General features: G+C 45.8%; 1 protein-coding gene across 1 annotated transcript in view; it reads right to left on the bottom strand.

Moving 5' to 3' along the window:
- Nucleotides 1-24626, bottom strand: part of LOC119461132 (zinc finger protein 135) — a 30453-nt gene extending 5827 nt beyond the window's left edge. The window contains exons 1-10 of the mRNA XM_037722337.2: nucleotides 24497-24626; nucleotides 23753-23917; nucleotides 22326-22416; nucleotides 15926-16242; nucleotides 14091-14336; nucleotides 11366-11489; nucleotides 9357-9434; nucleotides 6981-7185; nucleotides 3304-3506; nucleotides 375-556 (exon numbers count right to left, since the gene is read on the bottom strand). Coding sequence (XP_037578265.1) covers nucleotides 375-556; nucleotides 3304-3506; nucleotides 6981-7185; nucleotides 9357-9434; nucleotides 11366-11489; nucleotides 14091-14336; nucleotides 15926-16242; nucleotides 22326-22416; nucleotides 23753-23917; nucleotides 24497-24544 — 1659 coding nt within the window. The 5' untranslated portion in view covers nucleotides 24545-24626. The remainder of the gene's footprint in view (nucleotides 1-374; nucleotides 557-3303; nucleotides 3507-6980; nucleotides 7186-9356; nucleotides 9435-11365; nucleotides 11490-14090; nucleotides 14337-15925; nucleotides 16243-22325; nucleotides 22417-23752; nucleotides 23918-24496) is intronic.
- Nucleotides 24627-24675: the final 49 nt, after the last annotated feature.

Here is a 24675-nt window from a genome sequence, read left to right as displayed (position 1 = left end):
ACCCAGTAAAAGAAAGAACTGTGCAATAGATCGAGGACCTCTAGCACATTCAGAGGGTGTTCAGCATCCTTAAGATGTGCATACTTTCTATTCCCTTTTGTTAACATTAGTTTGCCCTTTGGCATCGAAAACTTGCTACAACTGATCGCGACTTTTCGAATTCTGACCAAATCTTGCGGTCCCGCATGGATCGAATTTGTTTTACAGAGTCGACTGTAAACGATAAATGAGGTAAATGAGTCACATCTCTAGGAGCTCAATATAAAGAGATTCGACTGCACGTTAAAGTCCCTTAAATACAAACTCTGTTATGCTGTTTCCTGATAAGAAGAACAGGTTTCCAATGTTCCTTCATGTCACATCAGCAGACCCACCTTATAACATGCCGACATCTCAGCAAACGTCTTGTCGCAGTACTTGCACTCGAAAGGTTTGATGCCGTAGTGGCGGTTGGTGTGCTCATTGAGTGACTGCTGCCGCGTGAATTTCTTTCCACAGAGAGTACACACATAAGGGCGTTCTCCCGTATGTGTCCGCTCGTGACGCAGCATGTCAGCTAGAATGTGAAAAAACACGCACCCCAAAAATGAAAAAGTTATTCCTTCATGTGCAATGACCTCATACATCGAAGTTCCACATCTGTCAAATAACAGTGGCAACAATTGTCAGCATTATTGGAAACATTAGGCAGGCTATGCAAAAGCACTGTGCATGAGTGTACAGCATTCACTTGTCTTCAGTTACAAAATTTCGGGCCAACCCACATTCGATATCTCGATCGGTATCGAGCATGCCAGACCTCGGTGTTTTGGGTTGTCACTTCACTCCATGCTGACGCCGAGAGATGCAATGCCAGCTGACAGCAGTAGCAATGCTGAATGTGGGTGGGCCTTTAGGGCAGTGTGTTCCACACGTATGTGCCCCCTGGCATGGACTTACTGCCCTACAATTTACATATTTAACTGATACATGGTACCTTCTAAATGATGCCAATGCCTGCCTTGTATGTGCTGCAGAGATGGATGGGCATGGCAATGCTCTTGAGAATGTTGATAACACTGAATGTTGAGAATAAGCTGGATGAGCTAGTAAATTCCAGATATGTTTACACACTGGCATGAAAGACAAATTCACAAAGAGAAGGGCTTTGTAGGGTATACGTGCAAAACGGATTTCACGCTGCCAGCTGCCTTAGCACCAGGATACTAAATACAGATGCGCCTGCTACTATTAAAGTTCCAGGTGAGTCATATACAGTGTAGACCGCTTATAACCTAAGTCGCCGGATCCGTGAATATCCGCACTATAGGCGGTACCGCACTATAACCAAAACAACTACTTTATTGTGATAATGAACACGCCAGGCGCATTTCTGCCGTCGCTGTTACCGTGCTCGAGATTCCGTATTCGCTTACTAAATAATATAACAAGCACAGTGTCACGCGCGAACAAGCAAACATGAACATATCTCTCTCGTTGACCATGGAAACGAACTGTCAAAACGCTCGAGTGACGAAGCACGGCGAGCGAATTGGCCTTCGTGCTATCATGCCTCTCGCTTCAATGCGACCTATAAGCGGCGAAAACACGGCGCGCGGCGGACTTTCGCTGTCGCAGATTGCTTTCAAGATAGGGCCAAGGCGATCGTATCGCCGAAGTGGATCGTAGCAGATTACGTCCTGCTTCGGTCCACTGAAACCGTTTCGCATTGCTTTGCTGGCAAAAATCTCCTTCGGTTTGCGCCAGTCCTGAACGCAAGTTTCGGATTCTCCGAACGCCCGTGATGCAGCCCCGATTTCCGTCCATCTCCGCACACATGATCACTTTCCTTTTAAATGCGGCATCACGAACTCGGTACTTCATGCTGATAGAGCAGACGCAGAGGACGTGAAGACAGACGGTAGACTATTGCCTAAGCACGTGCACTGCAGCACATGGAAGAAGCTACGGTAGCTAGGCTCGAGAGTAGCCAGGCTCGACGCGTGTGCGGGGCGGCCATTTTGAAATGCCAACGGCTATCTGGTAACGCAGATTTAGGGTCGTACTCGATTCTAACGCGCGCAAAATTTTTTGGACCTGTTTTATCCGAAAAAAAGTGCGCGTTAGATTCGAATAAATACGGTATTTGTGGCTTACGGGGAGCATTTGCCGTCTATGTTGACTGCCGAAATTCCAGGCAGCTGCACTTGTAACCGGCATTTCGTGTCCCGCAGCTGCACTATAAGCGATACGCGTATACATAGAGTGCTATGGGAAAATTAACGGGAGTCTGAAAATACCGTATTATATCCTGTCCTGCACTACAAGTGGTTACGTCATAAGTGGTCTATACTGTAGAATGTGTAAAGTACAGAGCTTGCAATGACAAAATGTTTTCCACTCCAGCTCTCCTGTCTCAATACTCCATCTGAGCAACTTGACTGACATAGCAATGAACTACAATTGTGCCCGGTACAAAGCACCAAAAAATTGCCAGTTATTCAGGAAGAAAGAGTCTGTTCTTGCAAGTAGAAGCTAAAGTTTTACAGTATTAAAGAAAATGGTCACCTGCCTTATGAATATTTTTTATCTGATATGTTGATGTCATTTGAAGCAAATCAGCAAGATGTCAAAGCCTAGTCTCAAGGCCTTTCATGGTGACATGCTAGCCTTCATTTCGCATGGAATAATTCAGAGCACTGCATGGATGCACAGAACAAAAACACAACACAAAGAACTGGAATTGTTATATGTATCTATACAAACCACTGAATTAGTCAACTCAAATATATAACATAAACCAACTAGCTCACTCAAGCAGAAAACTAAGCACTTTGCAGAAAAGAGCAAATGAAGAAAGATCTGGACACATTTACCACTAATGGCATGTTTGACTGGTCACTTTCAAGCACTCTATAGAGTGATCTGGTGGCACGCTTTACATTCGGCTGACCAAAATCAAGCGCTTGAAACATTTGCCCAGTTCATACGGAGCACCATGCTTCAATGGTGTGCTCGGAGATGCTCTCACTTTTGAGCTGGAGGCACAATGAAGATCTGACAAAATTTAGGTCATGCAGCTCCTCCGATTGCTCTGCGAGCAGGTGACCATTTCCTTGGGCAGGCTTTTTCTGGCTCCAATCCCGAGAGAGCTTCACGTCATTGCAAACCAAGTCAGTACCAGTAGAAACCAGTTTGATACATGCGATAAGTGCGTCCAGTTTGTTCTTTGTTTGTCCTTTCTACAACATGCACTTTCTGATCTAACTTGCTATAACTTGCAGCACCAACTTGCTCATCTTTCTGTACTTTTCCAGGACATACCCTTGGTGAGGAACTTTGAGGGGCAGAGGTTGCAGGTGTAGCGGCGCAGCCCCTGATGCCGCTGCATGTGCAGGTGCAGTTGTGAGCGCTGCCGGAACGCCTTGCCACAGTGCTCACACAGGTGCGACTTCTGGCCCAAGTGCACGGCCATGTGCATGCGCAGGACACCCGACTGAGCAAAGCGCCGCTGGCACACCTGGCACCTGGGAAAGCACAGGTACAGAACGTCACCACAATGTGACTGTGCAGGAGATCACACAAGCAAATGAGAAGCTTTTCTTTACTGCTGCATGCTACAACAGTATGTATAGCAAAGTAGCATCCAATGCTAAGAAATTGTAGGGGCCACTCGCAAGAAGTGCCTTGAGTGCAACCCAACAAAGCACAAAGGTTGCCCAACAAAGACAACAATGACAATGACAACCATTATGATGTAAAGGAGAAGATGGGCAATCATAGAAATGACAACTACATAACAGCTTGCATGTCATCAGCACAGGGTCTTGATTGGTAACTCTCACACTGCTATGGGCTCCAAGTTCGTCTATGAGGACCTGACAGGTGGTGCTTTGGCCACATCAGGGATAGAAAGCCAGAGAACCAATAGATTCAACAACAGCCACTGCTGTAGAATGAACGTCTTATCAGTATCCAATGCACATTTTAATACTGGATGCATAATATAGAATTGTAGATAATGCATGCCAGTGTATGTGGTCATTCAAACGACAAAAAGGAGAAGCTGGGAGAGGGACAGTTTGTGTGGTCACATATTGCGCAATCTTGTCTTGTGCCACAACTTAGATACAGTTAAACCTGCTTATAACGAACCTCCATATAACGAATTCCTGGATATAACGAAGTTTCTCGATTCCCCGCCGTTACTCCATAGAAGCACATGTATTTGAGACCTCTACGTAACGAAGTGGCAGCGGGAGACCCCCTCGATATAACGAATTTTCCCCTCCGACCACCAAGAGATTTCGCCCCAAATTTTGTCATTTTTGCGCGAGCAGCAACCGGAAGCACCTTCTTCGCCGCGATGGAATGCGAAGCGAGCGCACGCGTGCGTGCGTGCGTGTGCGAGGCGGCCCTGCATCCCTCGACCCGGCGATCTTGCCGCCGCGGGCATGACCTTTCCCCCTCCCTTCATTCAAATCTGATCCTGCCGCTTGCTGCAGCTGGCCTAGCCCGCCAAGCCGGCACTCTCTCCTTTTCCAGCTGATGTTGCCGACGCGCTGGTACACGCTGTGGCACATCAGACTCGATGAGCGCGGACACGCGCTGTCAAACGCTGGCGGCGTGTGGAAGCGCCGCTGGAGACGCGAGCGAAGTGACCTTCGTGCTGTTGTCTATCGCTTCAACGCAAACTGAGCGCCGAGAACACACAGCACGCAGAAAGCTACGAGCCGCCGACGCACCTACACTGCTAGACTCTGCCCCAACGCAGATCGCTTTCAAGATACGGCCTGCGCGACCGCGCGCCGCCCCGCTATCCCTCCCCCCTCGCTCCCTCGCCGGTGCCTCGAGCGCAACGGAGGAATGCACGCTTGCTCCCTGCTTTTCTTGCGTGCGCGAGATTTAGACGCGGTCGTCGGCACCCCTCACACGTTTTCACTCGCACACACAGCTTACGGCGCGCGGCGACTGCGTTATCGCCCTTGGACTTTAGGGTACGGCCACGCTAGCGGCAAAAACACGCAGCAAAAACGCGCGTCAGAAACGCGCGGCAACGCGTCATGCCGCGCGCGGCAAAAGCGGCAGGAATCGGGGGTCTTGAGGCGTGCCGCGCGAAATGGGTTCTGCGGCAAATGGCGCGTGCCGAGAGATGAACCAATCAAGAGCGACGAGGGTGACGTCACGGAGCCATCACAACCGGAACGCTGGCGGTCCGCGCCGGGTTTTCAATCGACGATCGTCGTCTCTCGCATGAAACAACGAGCGCTCGCGGTGTTGCTCGCCCGTTCGGAGAGCGCGGGAAATGTTATCGCGCTGCCGCGCGGCTAGACGCGCGTGCCACGGTGGCCTCGCGGCAAGGCGCTGACGCGCGGCAACTTGCCGCTCGCTGCTCGCTGCATGACGCGCGCGTTTTTTGCCGCTAGCATGGCTGTACCCTTATATACGGAATATCTATGAGCCAAAACTAATTTTAGGGCCACAACGCGTCATGGACACCATCTTTATATAGCAAATACGGATCTCAAGGGCCATACTTTCGCTGGTGGAAACCGAAAATACGTCATAGTTGTCGCCCCCGGCACTTTGGGCGGCCAATGCCATTGTCAAGCCACCAAGCCAAGCGACATGAAAAGTCAAAATGGCCGCTCGGGCCGGCGCGGGGTGGCAGTTCGCAACGTATGATGCGGGAACGGTCCCACAGTTGCGACGCAACAGCGGGGTTACCAATGCATTGAGTTCTATGGGAGCTGTGCCGGGACCGGTCGAAAACAACGTAACAGCCGGGAAAACGACGCTACGATGCCATCGTGACGCTCGCTCTTCGTTTCCGATGCCTCGCGCTTATGCGAAACGACACGCGTCCACGCATCCGATACCTGGTGTGACATTCCGAGGATGAGTGCTTCGACGAAAACGGAAAACGGGTGCGCGTTACAATTGAGGGCGCGTTAGAATCGAGTAAATACGGTAAACGTTTATTTTTCGAATTTTCGTGCCGAACATGCATATAACGAAATCCTCTTTATAACGAAGTTTTTCAGGAATTTGTCAATTTCGTTATATCCAGGTTTAACTGTATCAGTAGGAGACACTCACTTTTAACAGCGAAGCTGTTTAAGCTAGCCGAAAAAAGTATGGTGTTTCAAAGAAAGCCAGCCGCGCTGTAGCCATGGCAACCAGCGATGCCGCAGCTGCTAGAACACCTGGCACAACCTGCCTGTGTACTGCGCATGCGCCGACAGCGAGCAATGGCTATGTAAGCCGGTGCGCGGCGGCACTTCATCAGATGCAGCCATGGGACGTTTCCTGCGTTAGCACCAAGGATATGCGGGCAGTGTCGGCAGCAGCTCGGCGACACTGCGCGCAACCGGTTTCCACTGCCGCGCCGAGATCTGCGCATGCGCTGACCTTGAGGCAACAGCTATGTAAGCGTGTGAATGGCGGCGCTCGATCAGTAGAAGCCATGGGACGCCTGAAGATAGTTCGTAATCCCAAAGATGAGGCCACGCTTCGCGAAGCAACGCTCGCTGCCTATGCGGGAGAGGCAGCGACAACCTAGCAGCAGCCAAGTTACAACCTAGCATCAGTCATAATAAGCCCCTACGATCGCCCAGCTTCGCTGTTTCAAGCCTTGCGTGACCAAGTGCAAGCTTAAGCCTTTTTTTACCAGGAACTTTCATATTGTAGCACACATTCTGTTGAGAGTACGAATTGCCCGCACACGCTCGTTTCATACTGCCTTCTCGCAGAACACAGCCATTAGCTCTCAGCGGAAGGCTTCGTGCTTAGCACGTACAAAGCTCACACCTGTGCATTCCACTAGACCAGCAGTTTTAATACCACTGCCAGATAAATACCAGATTCCTTTTGGCATCCACATTAAAAATGCTACAGACAGTTTGTAACACAAACTAAAAGTATGAAACCGAGAATGCTGACAAATTGATCCTGTCACATTGAGAGAATGGAGACAGTATGGTCCACTGAGATGCACTCACTGGTAGGGCTTCTCGCCGGTGTGTCGGCGCATGTGAGCAACTAAAGTCTTCTTCTCGGTAAAGCATTGCTCGCAGTGGCTGCATTTCCAGGGCTTGACGCCTGTATGTGTCTTCACATGCCGCTTGAGGTTGCCTCGTGTTGAGAAGCTGGCATTGCATTCATTGCATGCATATGGCTTTTCACCTGAGTGAGTCCTTTGGTGAACTGCAGCACATGCACAGAAAAAAAGAAGGTATTAGGCATTGTGTTCTACGTCTCCCGAAGGATGACAGGAATTGTAATTGTAAGCTAAAGAAAAACAATGACTACAACGATGACAACAATAACAACAACACAAATTAGTGGGCACGAGGAAGGTGCATGACAGACTTCTCCCCGTGAAGGCTCAACACCAAGACTCAACTAAGGACGACTGAGAGTGCTTTATTCCACTGCATGGCTGCACATTAGTCATCAACATTAGCAGCCCAATATTTGTCCGTCGCAGGACAAAGGCCTCTGCTAGTGACCTCCAATTATCCCTGACAGAAAATTCATCATATGCTTGCAAATTTTCTTATCTCATCACACCATCAATACTCTGCTGGCCTCGACTATATTTTCCTGCCCTTGGCCCCCATTCCCTTGCATTTAATAGACCACCGGTCATCTGTCTTATGTGACCTGCCTAGCTCTCCCTCTGCTACTAAACTAGTAAATTACTAATTAATGCATGCAATAGTTTGTGCTTTCACTTATAGCCTTACAACATTCTGGCACACACTGTACTGTTTTTAATAAAGTTCTCAGCACCTCCACATTTTTCTGCATTCTCATGCTTGGAGTATTATTACATTCTCAGCCTGATGAAGGTAGGTCCTATGTCTTCTTTATAGATGGAGAGATATTATAGGTAAGCAAACAAATTTATTTGTCTTGGTTAACAGAGATTAGCTCAGCATTACTATTTTTGTCTGTCATCCATGTCTAGTGAGCACTGAGGCAGCTGCATCCCAGGTGCCTTGTACACAGGATTGTTGTAATTGTACAGTGCACCACAGGATGTTGGTAGCTGTCCACAGGAACTGCACGTTATATGACATACTCAATTTGCACTTACATGGTGCATGATGGCCAGCCCCTCAGGCTAATGGCGGACAAGAAGGAAGGGCAAAGTTTTCCTTTGTGAATTTTTTGTTCGAACTTCAGTGCTGACATATTCGTGTGATGTAACAAGTTTTGAAATATATTAACAAGTTTAGGACATTTGAGCTAAGCAAAAGTTCTTAAAACTCACTATGTTGTGTATCTGGTTCCTTAAGAACGCAATGTAATCTTTGCTTATCGATAAACTGTTAACCAGTCCCAAGCCAACGCTGTCCAAATCTCGAGACATCGTAGGAAACTAGCTTGGGAACTATGCCCATCTTTTCAGTCTTACCAAGACCCTACTAACTGTGAGATTTCTGTTTTTGCTAATCCAGAAGCGTAATTTACCAATCCAGCTTAGCATTCCTTTTCAGTGTCCCTTCACAAAGGAATCAACAAAACTTAAGGTGCAGTTGCGAGCAAAAGTTTGGAGACGACAGCTTTAACAAAAGAAAAAGAAATTCTTTTAGCACAGCTCCAAGATGCAGAATTGTTTCTACACAATGCATTGGTTGAACATGTCGCCTGCAGGCTGCACCCCTTGACATCAGCTAGCATGCCCAGGCTGCGAAGAAAAATTAAATGTGTGGCACAAGCTTTTGCTCACGACTGTACACCCAATGAGACACGAACATTAGGCACACACAGGTAAGCACACACAGGCAAGAAAAACTATGTTGCTGTGATGTTGCTCTGTTCAAAAATTGTTCTGGCAATATTTTTTGCTCTTGGAGTAGCAGCATTTAGTAGTAGGTAGTAGAACTATTAGTGGTAGGTTGAGTGGTAGTGCTGGTTGAGTGGTAGTGCACTGTTGGCATTTTCTGTGCATCCTTGTACACTGCATCATTTCAACTGTGTTCTTTTTCTTTTTCTTGCTTTATTTGCCATTTAGTTGGTATATTACGACTGCACCTGTGCAATGCTTATTGTAACAGCATTTATCCTCCATTTATGTGCACCTGGCGTGTATTTCTGTATATGTATTTGATTATTTTAATTGATCTGCTGTGTTTCGGCAACCAATTGCTCTCCAATCTATACCGCAGGGTGTAGGCCTCATCAGGCCTGTCTCCTTGCCTGTCTCCTTCTGTTACACCTTGTTGGTGTGTAGCACTGTGAAGTGTACCCAAGTCTGAATAAAGTCAAAGACAAGACAAGTCAAAGTAACTTTTCATGTCTAACTTAACCAAAAACCTAAACTAAGTTAAGCTAACTGCGACATAACTGAACCAAGTGGAGGCACGTACCCACGAGGTTGTTTTTTGTGGAAAAACGAGCACTGCATTCTGCACAAGCAAATGGCCGTTCATGGGTCCACATGTGGGCTGCAAGAAGAAGCAGAAAAGGAATGTTATGAAACTCTTTTATGATTCTGAACAAGGGAGACTATGTCTTCACATGCAGTACTAAAAGTTCAATATTTAGATTGAACAACCAGCAACTCAATTATTCAACGTTGTATTTCTGCAATTATGTGAAGAGTATCATAAAAAGAACTGCTGACATAACAAATGGTCACTCCTCTAGTGTGCGTAACTACCCTGACTCACAGTGAGCAGTTTGTTTATCTCTGAAAGCATCCGCAAAACTACCTCTCACTCCTGACAGACTGGCACAAGCAGTGACGCTTCACAACACCTTTGTCAGTCTTATCTCGCAGTACCATCAATTTTGAATTTTTGAGTAAATTACATGGGTTGCGACTCTTGGCTTGGCACTAACACAATTTGCTTTAGTCAGTCTTGGGGCATGAGCACATCTGCATGCACAAATATAAAGAGACAGCCAAGGATTTGTACAAACCACGGGTCCCCAAACAGAGTTCTCGAGAACCTCACTCATAAGTGTTGTCTTTTTATTTTGCAAACCGGCACACACGGCAAAATGAGCATATGGATAATACAAACCAATGAGTGTTTCATGGGGCAAGCAATGAAAAGTAATACAGTGCACTTCTGTTGATTCAGCTCCAGTTATTTCAATCGTGACCAAAAGTCTCGGGTGGCATCCATGCATTTCTACGGCCCCAAACTTTTGTTATTTCAATCCTAAAGTTGGCCTTTGCCGGACAATTCGAACTTAATCAGACAGCATGCACGCACCTGACCCCTATGGTGACCCCAATAGCGACATCCCTTTAGTGGCAGCATCTGTGTTTGTAGAGCTTAGGGGACAGTGAATACGCTGAACACACATCTCCCACAGAACATGCTTATTTTCAGCCTGCCCTAGGAAGATTTTCAAGTAATAACCATAGCTCACAATGTCTAATTACAGTGTTCAATTGCGTTTAACCTGCATAAATTGTTTCCTTTGTTTTTCAGGAGAGTGGGGCCGAAAAATGCTTGCACCGTGCGATCAGATACTAAACCAAAATCGCATTCACGGTGTTCATAAGCTTTACCGCATAGCACAAATTTATTGCAGTGAAGCTGACTTTAAGAAACTGGCCACCATTGTGCAGCTATTATTAGAACCTTGCCCATCTTTCTTGCTAAAAAATCTGGTGTGCATTAGATTTCTACTTTGTTTAGGAGCATTAATGTCATTTCTACATTAGCTTTCTACTTTGGACACAGAAAGTGGGCACACGTTAGACTCAGGGGCGTGTAGAATCGAATAAATACTGCCAAAAGAATCAGCGGTGGGATTTGGCATTTTTTCTGCATCTTGTTTAGTTCGACCCGCCGGATAATTTGATCAATTTTGCCAGTCCCGTCATGGTCGAATTAACGGAATTCGACTGTATAGCCCCCCTCCCAGCAAGCTTGCTAGCTGGCAACCTGCCAGTCGGCTTGCACCGACTGGCTAGAGTAGTGCAAGCAGATGTGACACAAAGAATTTCTGGGTAGGCAGTCGCCTTATCCACATCTCATAACTGTGAAATCCAAGCCTTCATCAATATAAGCAAGTAAATAAATAAGCTGCCAAATGAAATGGTTGACATGAATAAAGGGGGAAGGTGGTGATCAAAACGCAGCCGCCAGCGACGGTTGCCTCGAAGTAACGAAAATCAGTTTTGGAGATCATGCCTTCATGTACTTCATGGAGAAAGCGAAGAACACTTATTATGGCCTCCACGTTTTGGACACCCCCTGTAGGCACTTTAGAAATGGTCAAGTGGTCGCCTACTTGACATTACATCCCAAAGAAGTGAAAAGTGACAATGCTATACGTGATCATTCTAGGCACAGCTCTTGCCTCATTTTTTCTTGGCTTCAGTGAAGCCACATCAAGAGAAACCAAAAAAACTTACTCGTCAATGACGAATTGTTGGGTAGCTCCTTCAGGCAGACCTTGCACTGCCTGTCCTTCTCCTCCTTGGATTTCTTAGGCCTCTTCCGAGTCTGAATCACAATTACTTCAGTAGTTTCAACACCCTGAAATCAAAACAACACGTTGATACCACTGCAGGAAGCATGCGATTAAGTAAAAGAGTTTAAAAAAAACAGGAGGTGTTTATACTGTTTACAACGTCCACTTGCACATCCCAAGAGTGCAGTGTCGACTCGTGTGTAACAGTTATTTGCTGCACTTATGAACAGTGGACAGCAAACCCAGTGAAACTATACTCGCGGACAACTTTCTATGGCTATGAGGGGGAAGCGACGGGCATACCTGCCAACCTCAAGACCTTCAAATTCGTAAAGTCGCGACCGGACTTCACAGTACGACTTCACAAACACACTTGGAAATACTGATGGAGTCTAGTACTGACGCCATCACACTTCACAGCCGCTACGGCTACGAAACACCGGAGTACCGGAGTCGCACTGCGCCCGATGCAGCAGCACATCGCACAAAAACAAAGTGAGGCCCACAAAACAGGTCATACTCGGGAAAAAAGCCTAGCGAAGGTGACAGGAGAGACGACAAGCCACAGCCTCCGATACAGAAACTGTGCCTGCCGAAATCGCCGTCATCTCTTGGGGTGCCACTTATGTACAGGTGGGTCTCTATGTTGAGAGTAACAACAACCAGTGATGTCCAGCCGCCATCGGGTCGTCCAATGACCTGATGATGAAGGCAACGTCACAGAGTGAAAAATGTCCTTACTCTGCAGACAATAAAGGTTACGGCGCACACCCCCATCTCTATGCGCCCCTATGTAAGTGGCGCCCCCGCCCACCAGCAACGATGTGACTTCATTAAGAATTTTAAAAAATAATTTCGCGTATATAACCACTTTTCCATAAAAATTGAGCCGACATTCGTAAAATCGTAAGACGGGTCCAAATTCGTACATTTTACGGAAAATTCGGAAGAGTTGGCAGGTATGTACGGGTACGTGGCTGCTGCATGTGCAGCAGCCACGTACCGTCCCAAGTAGTCTGGCAGCATTTGACAGTGCTTTTGGTTGCTCAGAACAAATGCTGAATCGACGCAGCTTCCACGTCGTTCCATGACCAGACGCGGAAGGGAAAAGCCGCAAAATAAGTAAACTTTTACACTCAGTGGTGCATTCTGTCTTATTTAACTGTCGCTAATAAGGTGTTTATGTTTTCTCTTCCCCAGCCTAAACTAACATGGATTAAAAAGCGGGACTCTTTTCAGAAGTGCTTTCACTTGTGCGCGCTTTGCCTCTCTAATTAATTAAGTTATGGGGTTTTACGTGCCAAAACCACGATCCGATTATGAGGCACGCCGTACTGGGGGACTCCGGAATAATTTCGACCACCTGGGGTTCTTTAACGTGCACCTAAATCTAAGTACATGGGTGTTTTCGCATTGTGCTCTCACCGAAATGTGGCCGCCGTGGCCGGTATTCAATCCCGCGACCTCGTGCTCAGCAGCCCAACACCACAGCCACTGAGCAACCACGGCGGGTTTGCCTCCCTAGCTTTCCCTTCATAGCCACAGAAAGTTGTTCGCGAGTATAGAAAGGGGTACAGGCAGGATATTTCCAACTTAACTTTTTTTGCACTAAATGGAGCTCCTAGACCTCTAAACCCTAGAAAAAATAGTGACAAGATGCAGAGCGCCATAAATAATTTACTATAATAACTTTTCTACAGAGAGTTTCGGTTTTATTTCTACTCTATTGTGACGTCATGACACAGTATGTGGTCATTTGGGAGCAGGGCATTACGACGTTTCGACACTTCCTCAGGCTTGCTCCGTCGCCTTGCATTCTCCTACTAGTTGTGAGGACTGATGTAGCAGCATAGCGGATGACTGAGCAAGCCAAAGCAAGTGTCAAAACATCATGATGTCCTGCTCCCACATGACCACAGGCTGTGTCATGACGTCACAACACATAGAAATGAAACCGAAAGTGTCTGTAATAAAGCTATTATATTAAGTTATTTAGGGTGCTGTGAGGCTTCACAGTATCTTGGCTGGGGCTTAGAGGTAGTAAACCTTCCTATAAGGTAAAAAAAAAAGAAGATCCAAAAATATTGTCAGTACCCCTTTAAGACTGAAAGCTTCAAGAAACAGGACAGAAGCAGAGAGCACCAATTCTTGAATACGCTTTTCGGGGTTTGCAAATACAACTAAAGTGAACTGACAGTCATGCTTTGGGTGATTTATTAGGGAAGGTATCATGGTCGCTCTAGCAGTAAAAAATCAAGTTATTCGCCGGGCAAGTTTTTATGAAAAAAATGAATGACTGTTGGCTAAAATGTCGGTTTTTGAAGTGACCCTGCCAAAGACACAACCCCTTAGTGCCTCCGTAAGTCACAGTACAATGAAATCATCTATTATGACAGCAGCTGCTGGAATACTAAGGCAGCAAGTTGCAAAATGCAATACCTTTAATTTTGAATCCTAAGCTCTCTAGGCCTTCTGTCTTCCTGTGAACAAATCTATGGAACAGGCACAGGGCAGTCAGGTGAACATACTAGTTCCAGTGAGAATACAAAATTCATCTAGGTTTTACATGAACTTCATTAATATTTAGAACTTTGTATTGCAGCTCTTCTTGATATTTAAATCAAGCTAAATCTCAAGAAGGGTTGCAAGGCTTCCTTGAGGCTTACCTGAGTGCTTTCTAACTGAATATTTGATGCTGGATCAGAAGGTCTCAGATCAGTGGCAGTCGGAATCCCTGTTGCCTTTCTGACACCTGCTGTGGCACTTCTTTTAGCAGAGCTCTTTGCACTCGTTTTCCTTGCCGAAGGACGTCGTTTCCTCTGAACCTTTGGCTTGGTGGCATACTCTGGACAGGACTGCCATTGCTCAGAGTCGTCCTTGTTCTGTTCTAGGTTTTCTGTCTTTGCTGGCATCTGTAGAAGTACAATAAGTGATCAATACTGCAATAACCCATGTCATGACGGTTTGCAGACAAACATTTGTTATACCCTTGTCACACCGGTAGTCTAACCGCAGTTAAATTTGACGGCAGTTAAGGCTAACCGCAGTTACACCCAGTCACAAGATAAACCTAACCATAGTTATTCTTTTAACCATGGTTGTCGTAAACTGAGCTTAGCCACTTCAGTCAAAGCCGTAATTGACAAAATGGCGGCCCCCACCTCCGACGCCTGCAGCTCGGCTCGCAGCAAAACACTCCCAAAAGCGTGTCAACTGGCCTGTCGCGACGACGGAGGCCTTGATAAGCATTTAGGAGGACAAACTGACCGCTCTGCGTTCAAACACACGCAACTCGCGCATATGTGTGACATCATGGTGGAAACTCTCAACTCCGTCTTGCCGGCGGGGGAAAGTCCATATAATGTCAAGCAGGTTTGTCAGAAGCTTGAGAATCTGAACAAATAATACCGGTGAGTGGTATTCTTCTTTACTGGTTAAAAAGCTATGAATTCTGTCGGCAATTTGTGTGACATGTAAGCACTGGCACAGTACTGAATAATTAGACCTTTGCCGTCACAACACTGCAGCGTGTAGCAGCGCCGCAGTCCGGTTTACGGTAACTATGGTTACGTGAGGTTACTGCCGTTGGGTACAACTGCGGTTAAGGCTGCCCGTGTGACAAGGGTATCAGACTCGCGTTACTGCGGTTGGGTATAACTGCGGTTTAGGCTGCTCGTGTGACAAGGGTATTAGACTCGCGTTAGACTCGGGGAACTAAGGTAGCCAATCTCACTAAATTACCTATTAGGTGTTCACATTAACAATGTACTAGACTGTAGATGCTGCACACAAAAGCCATGTGGTCTCACAATTATGCCCAAGCTGAAGTGGAGAGCCGACTACAGGTTGACTGGCCCCTTACTCTCCAATTCCTTATTTTGAAGAGGCCCCATGTTGTAGGTAGGTACTTGTTGCGAAAATAATTTTGCTCGCTGCACTGTAACCACCTAGCCGACAACTGACGACCAAACATAGACAAATACAGGAATCTGAGTGACGAAAACCATTCAAGGACTTCTCAAATGCTTTTGCCTTGGTACACATTCCCGTACCTGCCGACCTGCAAACATTAAAATGAGCACAAATCCTGCAGATATGACAAAGGGTGAGAAGGGTAGCACGCTTGTGCGATACATACACACTTTATTTATGTCTATTTTTAGATGCAGTACACAAGCACCAGTAGGCTAGGAATAGCAGAGACTGAAAAGCAGCATCTTGTTTTCAGATCACAGGGACATTTTCAACGACCTTGCTGTTGCCATTTTTGCCTGCTTCAGGAACTTGTCTGAATAAACTTCCTCAACGCAAGTACCCCTCTGCTATAAGGATGCCTTGCACTGCCACAAAAGAGTACAGTACTGTCACAATTTCTCTAAACCTTTTTCGCAAACAGAATATATTTTTCATAAAACTTGAAGCAACATTCGTAAAATTGTAGCATGAGCCGAAATTCTTTGCAAGAAATTCCGAAGAGTTGGTCGGTACCATTATTCCTCACCTGAAGGACTAGACTGCTGCTTGGGCCATACTCATGCTGCGATAAAACCCCAGGATTGTGGCTCTGCTGGTGTGCAACATCAAAAGTGGCATCTGCTGGGCAGTCCTCTGCTTGAGTTGAAATGAGCAGCACTGTAGAGTCCTTGGAAAGTGACCCTTCGGACACGTCAAGGCTCCCCTGCTCCAGAGGCACGCTGTTGAAATTTCCCTGTGCAGGTGGCTGTGACGAACCCACTTGCTCGAGCTCGGCGGACAGTGCCAGAAGTTCCTGCTGGTGGCCTTCCGATGCGGCCGTGACATCAAACTCTTCGACGGCTTCTGCAAACACCAGAAATTTACAGCAGTAGCTGTTACACTGTAATATTTTTTAAAAGCCCAATCTGTACATGTATATGTATACAAGGGTGTCCGCAGAATTTTTTGCAGGGGGTGCCCCCCGTTGTTTGCTGGCACCGGAGGGAGGAGGGGCAGCGGTATGTTCGCAGCAAAAAGGCGCTATATTTGCGGAGTAAATTTATTCATTTATTTATTTATAAATAAATAAGTAAAATAAACACACATGAAAGAAAAATTACAAACAGCAAATTAATGCGTGGCTTGGAGAGATACATTGGAGTTTATTAACGAACAAACAATTAAAATTAATCAAAAAATGCAAAAGATACTATCACTTCGTGGAGAAGAGTGCTCAGTCTTGCTGCATGCAGGTTCTCGACTCACCCGAATTGATGACCAGCATACAGCCCAATATGTTCACAAACACGCAACTACAGTCACTCAGTCAGTCTTCCTTGAACAGCAACTGCAGACGCCTCGGATTTTTCTGGGTGAATTGCGTGATGACACGGGTGATAAAGTCATTTCTGTGCTTCATTACACGCTCTCAGTGCAAACTCATCATACAAAGGCCGTCCAGCCTGTCGTTTGTCATCGTTGAGCGTAGCCAGGTTTTCACTCTCCTCATTGTACTGAAGGAGCGTTTGACCGTACAGGTAGCAAAGCCAGAGCCACCTCAATGGCTTTTGCAACACCGGGGAAGAATGTCTTGGCCTGATGTAGAAGCTCGCAGTAAGTTATTTCTGATGGGTCCCCAGTTTTGTTGCACCACATCTCGTACCAAGAGATGGCCTCTTCCTTGAAGTTGTCGATGCCGTAAAAGCATTGGAGTTCTTCGGCGAGGGCAGCAAACTCAACACGGCTCAAGTGCTTCATTCTTTATGGATGCAGCTGGAGAAGTTTGAAGCTCCTCTCATTACTTTCAGAAGAGCGGTGAGCTAAAGAAGCAGTGAGAGAGCCCAAGTACGGCACATATATTGCCACACGGTAGTATTCCTCCAGCGACTGAATCCCGTAGTTGTCTCGGTGGGCCTGACGAGAGACTTGTCTTGGTAGAGATATCACCACATTTAAGTGATTGGCTGCCTCCCTTGCTGCATTCCTGATGTCAGAGAACTCCTCTACAGCGTTTGTCCAGTGGCCGCGAAAAATACGTTGCAGCTCAGTGATGTGGTCATGCACTGAATGGAAGTCCATGGATTTCATATGCTTTTACTCTTTCTCTCCGAAGCTTAGCTGCGGAGTTCCTTTATACCTGTTCTCATTACAGTACGGAAAAAGCGCGTGGGCCTCCATTTTTGGTGTTTCTCTCGAACACTTTTTATATATGAGAAAAAACGTTGCCTCCTTCCCTTTTCTCCGGCAAATCATACCGCAGACGCACTGCAGCCGTTTTCATGGCAGTGTGGCTCTCTGGGTGTTTACACTGTATAAATTCGTCCGAAGCGCTTGACAATCGTTTTGATAACCAGAAAATGAAGCAAAGCATAGACTCCTACAAATTACACACTTCCATTAATTAAAAAGCTTATTTAATTGACTATCCTATTCTGATAGGGAGCCATACACAAAATTTAGTTGCGGTTGCATTTATCTGGGACCAAAATAATTATGTGGTCCTATCTTAATTTGTTGAAATGGATCGCATAATGACACTACACGCCTTGGCTTTCAGTGCACTACAAGCGTACAAGCTTTTTGAGGGGCAGATTTAGGCTTGGTTTGGGTGGCGGAGTGGTCGAAATTTCGTCATTTCGGCAAAGAGTATCTACAAGCAAATGTGACGCAACGGGGAGGTGTCACACTTTTCTTACTAAGTGTGGCAGTCTAGACTTTTTCCTAAATGTAGCCGGCAATTTATGAGAAAATGGAAGTTCTCGTGATAATACTGCGTAGATCTTGAAGTTGAAGATAGAAAACCTCAAGCATTCCTCTCAGAATTGTTCGTTATATCTTCAATCTGTCATTCTTTCACTGCCGTGCCATCACCAGCAATATTACGTCATAGTGTGCAGAGTGCAAAGTTTGCTGGCAATCCTGAATGGTGCTTCTACGAGAAATGAGGAGCCTGACTGTGCTACCATCAACTTTTTAGCTCGAGCGAAAAAATTTATTGTCCAAATTTCCAGGGGGGTGCAGCCACCCCAGGGGCCTCTTGCCCCCCCCCCCCCCCTCCCCCATCCGGACGCCCATGTATGTATAAACTGCAGGGAACATGGACATAGTAAGAACTTTTTGGAAAAGGACACCAATGGGTCGAGGCAGCGGTCACGTTTTTGGCGCTAAAATATCTTGACCAGTGTCTGCTGTGGGAGTGATCCCAAAGTATTAGGGGTGACAGCCTCCACCCCTTACCCCTAACCTTCAACTCAACTGCACAGCTAGGGATGCTACAATAAGTTACAAACAAGGCAATGTTCAGAGTCTGCACCCAATGCAAATATTATGTGTTCACTTGCACAAAGCAGCGGTGGTGTAGTTGTTACAATGATCTGTTTGAAAACACAAGATGGTTGGTTTCCCATTACCAGGTCAAATATATATATATATATATATACATATTTGTGATCACATTGTGCTGTGCCTGAATCAAAACATGAAAAATGAATGAAAAGGATTGGCCTGCTACCTAGCTCACAGCTGCTGTGCAAATAAAAAGGTGATCATGTTGCGACAGTGTGCAGATGAGTTTGTGATCGGCTTGGTACACTATAAGAGGTGGGGGGGGGGGGGGGAGGGAGGGGAGGTAACTAGAGATTAAGAGTACTTAGGGGTGCGTTAACTCATGAATGAGTGAAGCACCCCAAGCAAGTTAACAATCGTAACTCCCCTAATGGCAAAACTATTTGACTTTGCTGCAACATAAGCACCATTCCAGCCACAAATAGGTAGCATATCCTTCATTAGATTATTTAATTTTGAACGGTCTGCTCAACCATCTCTCAGCACATTCTATACCTTCCAAGGTGTTTCCCTGAAAACTTTGGGTAACCCTCGACGTATACTGCATCCCTTTTCAGTGACGCCCTGCTCACACCAGCAGATGTCAGAAATCGTGCAATGATCACTGATAAATCCCATATGTTACTATAGTTCACAAAGCAAGTTTTTATTTAATTACTTTAGAAAAACATTTATGTATAATCCCTACATGGAGTTATCTGAATGATCCGTAAGCATTTCATAGTAACGACGTGATGTTGAGTGCTCACACTCAACGTGCTGGTAATCCTAGCACTGCTCAGTGGCTGCGGTCGTCTTGGCGCCGTTACAGTAAATGCGACCGCGCTGCAGTGACACGAACTGCTGCAGAAGGCGGCGCAACGTGAACTGATGAGGCAAGCAAACTACTGCAGGTGGCGGCGTCAGGTGCGCTGATGATGTTCCGATCCGAAGCCACGGCTGCTCCACAGTTCTCGCTTACGAACTAAAGGTGTGCCTAGTGCGTGCCTGATTGCACACATCACAAGGTCACAGAGGCGCACTCATGCCACTGCTCGCGCATTCGTCGTCTTCTTCCACAGCTGACTCGGATGCCAGCTGTGGATATCAGCGTTCCCATATGATACTGCCCCTCGCGCTCGTGCCACCGCTTGTGCGTTCGTCGTCGTCTTCCACAGCTGGTGAAAAGATGGAATGCGAAAGCATTCAAAGATCCTTGACTGCTTCTCATGCTTCCTGGCAACTGCAGCTTATGTAACCGTAATGTTTACTGGGAAACACTGGCGGTGAATGCTATGCATGAAGGCGCGCTTTCCGGTGCGGCCTCTTGCGTGGGCCAATGTTCTGTTGTTAAGGTGAAAGCCTTATGTGTCTCATCGTTCAGTCGACCTTCAACATGCTTGGTGAAAACTGTGTTGTCAAAGCGGAATCGTACACGATGACGACTGGGTGTAGTAATTTACTTACTACACCGCCCCGGTATCATGTCTTACCTATATACAAACGCTCACGCAACCATTCTGATGGTGTGCTGGTCACCCTCGTCATCGTCTTCTATGAGTAAGCAAGCAACGCTCGCGTAACAATTCTGATGGTCATGAGCAATGCTCATGCAACAATTTTGATGGTGCGCAGGTCACCGTGTTAATTAAGATAGAGTTAATTAAGCCACTCGAACCCATGACCTTCGGTGGGATTCGAAGCCTCGAACTTGTGAGAGTCGAACCCACCACCTTTGGCGTTAAGGCAAAGTTAATTAATATAGAGTTTATTAAGGCACTTAAACCTACGACCTTTGGTGTTAATTATGGCAAGGTTAATTAGGGCACTCGAACCGGTGACCTTTAGTCAGAAAGAACAAGCAATAAGAAGTAACAATGCATTCGAATGAGAATGTCAAGTAATTTAATGAATGTCTCTTGAGCGCGCAGGCTTTCGTCTTCACCCTCTTTGGTGTATGCTAAAGTGACTGTCAATTTTTTGTTACACACTTTTAATATTTCATTTGAGAAGATTTAACATAAAAGGCATGTTTTGTTTCATGACATTTTGTCACAAAAGAGCGCGTAATCCAAGCGCGCGCCGCGTGTCACACAAGCCAGCGAAAGAACACGCCTGCCCACGGCAACTTTAACAGAGGGGGGAGAGCGCATACGCCTCAAACAACAACGCGAACAACGGCGCCTAGACGTCTAGAAGAGCATCGACGAAACGACGTTAACCGGAAAGAGAGAGCACACGCGCGCGCCGGGACACCTTCTCACCCGGCGAGTCGAGAGAGATAACTACAGCGTGCGCCAACAGCATGAGTCATCACCCCCCCTTGACGACGCTGCGGCAGGTGGTGGTCGAAGGTACGAGAAAACACTAGAAGTTTCCCAGGCTTTGGCCATGCTACGAGATCACGACACTGATAGGAAAGTTCGAGAACGCCTGTGGAAGCTATATAACCGCCGTGCGAGAATCATCAGTAGAGTTCAGTCTGCACCGGTGAAGTGATGTAATGTGAAGACCAAGCGTCTGCGGAAGAAGGGGATTCCCCGGCAAGCTAGTCGACGAGTTCATCGAGCGTTTGCATTTCCGGAAGAAGTTCCTTCTTCGAGATTTGCCTGGAGCTACGCCGAGATCGTCTGAAAGGACCAACACGGGTGAATACGATGGGACACTTAGTGTTCCTATTCATTTTGTAATTTACGTGTTGGACTCTTAGTGCTTGTCGTGAATTATTTTCTTGTGTTTGTTAATACCCATCTGATTTGTATCGTGTTGTGTCTAGCCTAAGTGTGCAAGTGTGTGTGTAACTGCCTTGTGTGAAGAATATATTTTGTTGTGTTTTGACAACTCTGGGCTCTGACTCGGTCTTTGGACAGCAACCGGCGTTCCCTGGCGCACCAGAGGGCCCATTCTTAATTGTCCTTGCTTTCGTGGGATTATTTTCTGAAGCTGATAAATCGGCTTTGGAATTTGGTCCGGCGTCTGCGCCTCGTTCACGGGGTCTGTGACACATTTGTTTGTGGGCTGTCATCAAAATTCCGAGGAATAACTTTGTAAAGAATGTAAGACAAAGTATGAGCAACTTTAGTGTTAGAACATTGCTGCTGGCTCTATCTTGAAAGAGATGGTCTTACGCGAAGGACAAATCGACGGACTCTCGGCCAGTTTTCTCGTTGGGTAACCATATAGAAATTCTTACGCATTTAACATGTTGCACTCCCGGAATTGGAGCCATCCAGTGATCAAGGCATGTTTACTTAGTAGTTGTCTCAACACAAGCACTAGGGTCAAGATATCTGTTTGCACACTAGTGATGTAATGCATTGGCATTCACTAAGCAGACATGCCTTCAACACAGAACATTTTTTTTTTCATTCTGTAATTGTAACATGTTCCCCAAAAGAATTAACTACAAGGTTAGTTAGTATATGTTTTTTAGCTAATTAGGTGAATAATTGTGTAATCAGTGATCACTGTGCAATCTGTAACATATTCAATGTTCCCAGTAATGTGCTGCCTAATATAGCTCCTCATTACTTCCACAGCATCTCTCTTAAGAACGGCCTGAGCACCTTGTAATTCCTCGTTTGTTTACAAGAGGTCTTAACAGGAGACAAAACTTTGCTCACCCGTGTACAGGTTTTCCGATCTATAGGCATGAGCTTCAATGTAGGGCTGTGCCATTTTTGCTTGCGATTCTTGTTCATCGTGAAGTGAAGCCTTCAGCCACAATAAACAACACAACATTAAATCAGCATCACTAAATGAATGACTAGCTACTAGCACTATTGCAACCAAAGTCGATCAGTGGTTTTACCAGCATAAACTCTTCAAACGAACAAACAAACAAATTATGCATGAAACTTATTATGAACAGCAATGAGAATAAAGAATGCATCTTTTTGCTACTATGCTTTACCAAATGGAACACGAAAATTATTATTTTGCTACACTACTTAAACTGTGTTTTCAAGCCTTCTTGCAAATATATGTGAAAGTTCTGTTGCATGCTGTTCCAGTTTATTCAACAATATTAAATCTATACTAATGTGAAATTATACTCTGAACTAAAAAGCTGCAACAGCACATGTTAACAGATCACATAACTTAATGCATATTTACAATACAAATTTGTATTAGGTTAATAAATTTTTGTATTTGGTGTACCTTTGACCTGGATTGCTCAAAGAGGCGGACATTATACTTTCACAATAAATCAAAATGCATAATTGACAACAAACAAAATTTCACAAATTAAGTTTTCAACCATTTTCCAGCACATATGTAGCTGGTGAGATTGCAAGGCAGATGTACAAATCCTGACAATGGCATTGGTTTCGAGATACGAGCCATCAAACTTGCAGTAAAATGCACTTATGCACTGTTCCAGTTACTTTACTAGCAAAATGCCACTGAAGTACAAAAACTACTTGAACGCCAATGTATTTCGTCACACACTTCGGGAAGAAACTAGGGCCATTCTGAGAATTCGTTTTAAGTGGATTTGCATTGCAATTTCACCAGCTACAATTAATAAATTTCAATATGTACCATAAAGTAATTCGTTAAAAACTTCAGTTATTGGAATTTTGTTAATTAGATTATTATTTTTACATTTTATATGTTAATTAGATTAATTAGATTAGAAAACGAGGACCGGTGAACGTGCTTGCGGTCCCGGGTTGGAAAAGAAAAGGAGGACGACGCTGAGTGCATCAACCAGCCAGCCGCTCTTGTGCTCACCTTCGCGACCTAAAATAAACGGTCCCCTTCATCTGTAAGGTTTACAAACGGTCTCCTTTGCGCGTAACAATATGCTTTTCTACTTATCGTGCAAGTTATATCCGTCTCTTCGAGTAATCCAGCTCAAGGACTAGAATTGTCCTCTCTGCCACAGGAAATTTTTATTAATTCCGTATAGTCTAACAAAAGAAAAGGCAGCAGTTGGAGCTGTGGATACATTCCACAACTTCACTCTGCGGCAACTGTCTCAGAAATTTCAATGATTCATGTCAAAATCCTCAAGTGGCCGAAAGTCAAACCGAAACCTCCGTACCACATTGATATCCTCGCCATGCATGTTGAGTGCCAGCGCGTTGATGTCGGCAGCGCTGTCATTGACAATCTGTTGTAGCCTTTCCGAAACCACATTCCAAAACTGAACAGCTTTCAACTTTTCTTCGGCCACCATGTCGGGAACCAGTGCAACCGACTCTTCAATCTGAAATAAAAATTGTGCAAAAATAAAGCGAAAATATCTGTATGTGTGGGCGCTTTCGTAGAGCTACAAAGCAGCTATTTTAATTTTGCCGCCGAAAAGACCGGGTGCAACTACGTGCGACGTCTTTCGCAAAATGCAGAAAAACACTAGCACACGAAGCACCACTGGCGGCACCTAAATTCACAGGAAAAGATGAACGCTTCCGCAATCCCAAAAATGAATTCTTGCGAATGCACAGACGTTTAGGAGGCGCGATAAAATTGACACAATAAAAGCTAAGGCGCCCTGCTGATCCGTTGATCGCGCAAGGCGACCAGGAGCAACTGCTCCATATCGCAAGCGAGGGCTAAGCGCCCCATTACCTAACGGCACAGATCAAGATATTTCGGCCGCAAACGCTGCTAAGCTTTGTATACTGTTTTGATGCACGCATGCGAATTACATGCGCAAAATTAAGCTCACTAAAGCTACGCTAAACTACTGTTCTCACCCAGATCGCAACGTAAGCAGCTGATGGATGGCAGCGGCCACCTAGCTGAACATTGCTACCGATCACCTCGAAATGCAGCCCCCTCTCACCTTTGCTTTGAACGCAAGCAGCAGGGACGACGCTCTCGGTGCAGCCATGTCAGACACACCAAAGACGATCTGTATCGGTTAAAAGTTTTAACCTGCGGTGTTTGTTTCTGAAACGATGCTTCCGCCATGAGAGATCGTCTAGCGTTTGATCATCCCCCTGGTGGTTTGTTTGCGGTGCT

This window comes from Dermacentor silvarum, chromosome 8, assembly GCF_013339745.2.
Source record: "Dermacentor silvarum isolate Dsil-2018 chromosome 8, BIME_Dsil_1.4, whole genome shotgun sequence".
Taxonomy (NCBI): domain Eukaryota; kingdom Metazoa; phylum Arthropoda; class Arachnida; order Ixodida; family Ixodidae; genus Dermacentor; species Dermacentor silvarum.
The sequence above is the reverse complement of the archived record's forward strand: the minus strand, read 5'-3'. Positions and strand labels throughout refer to the sequence as shown.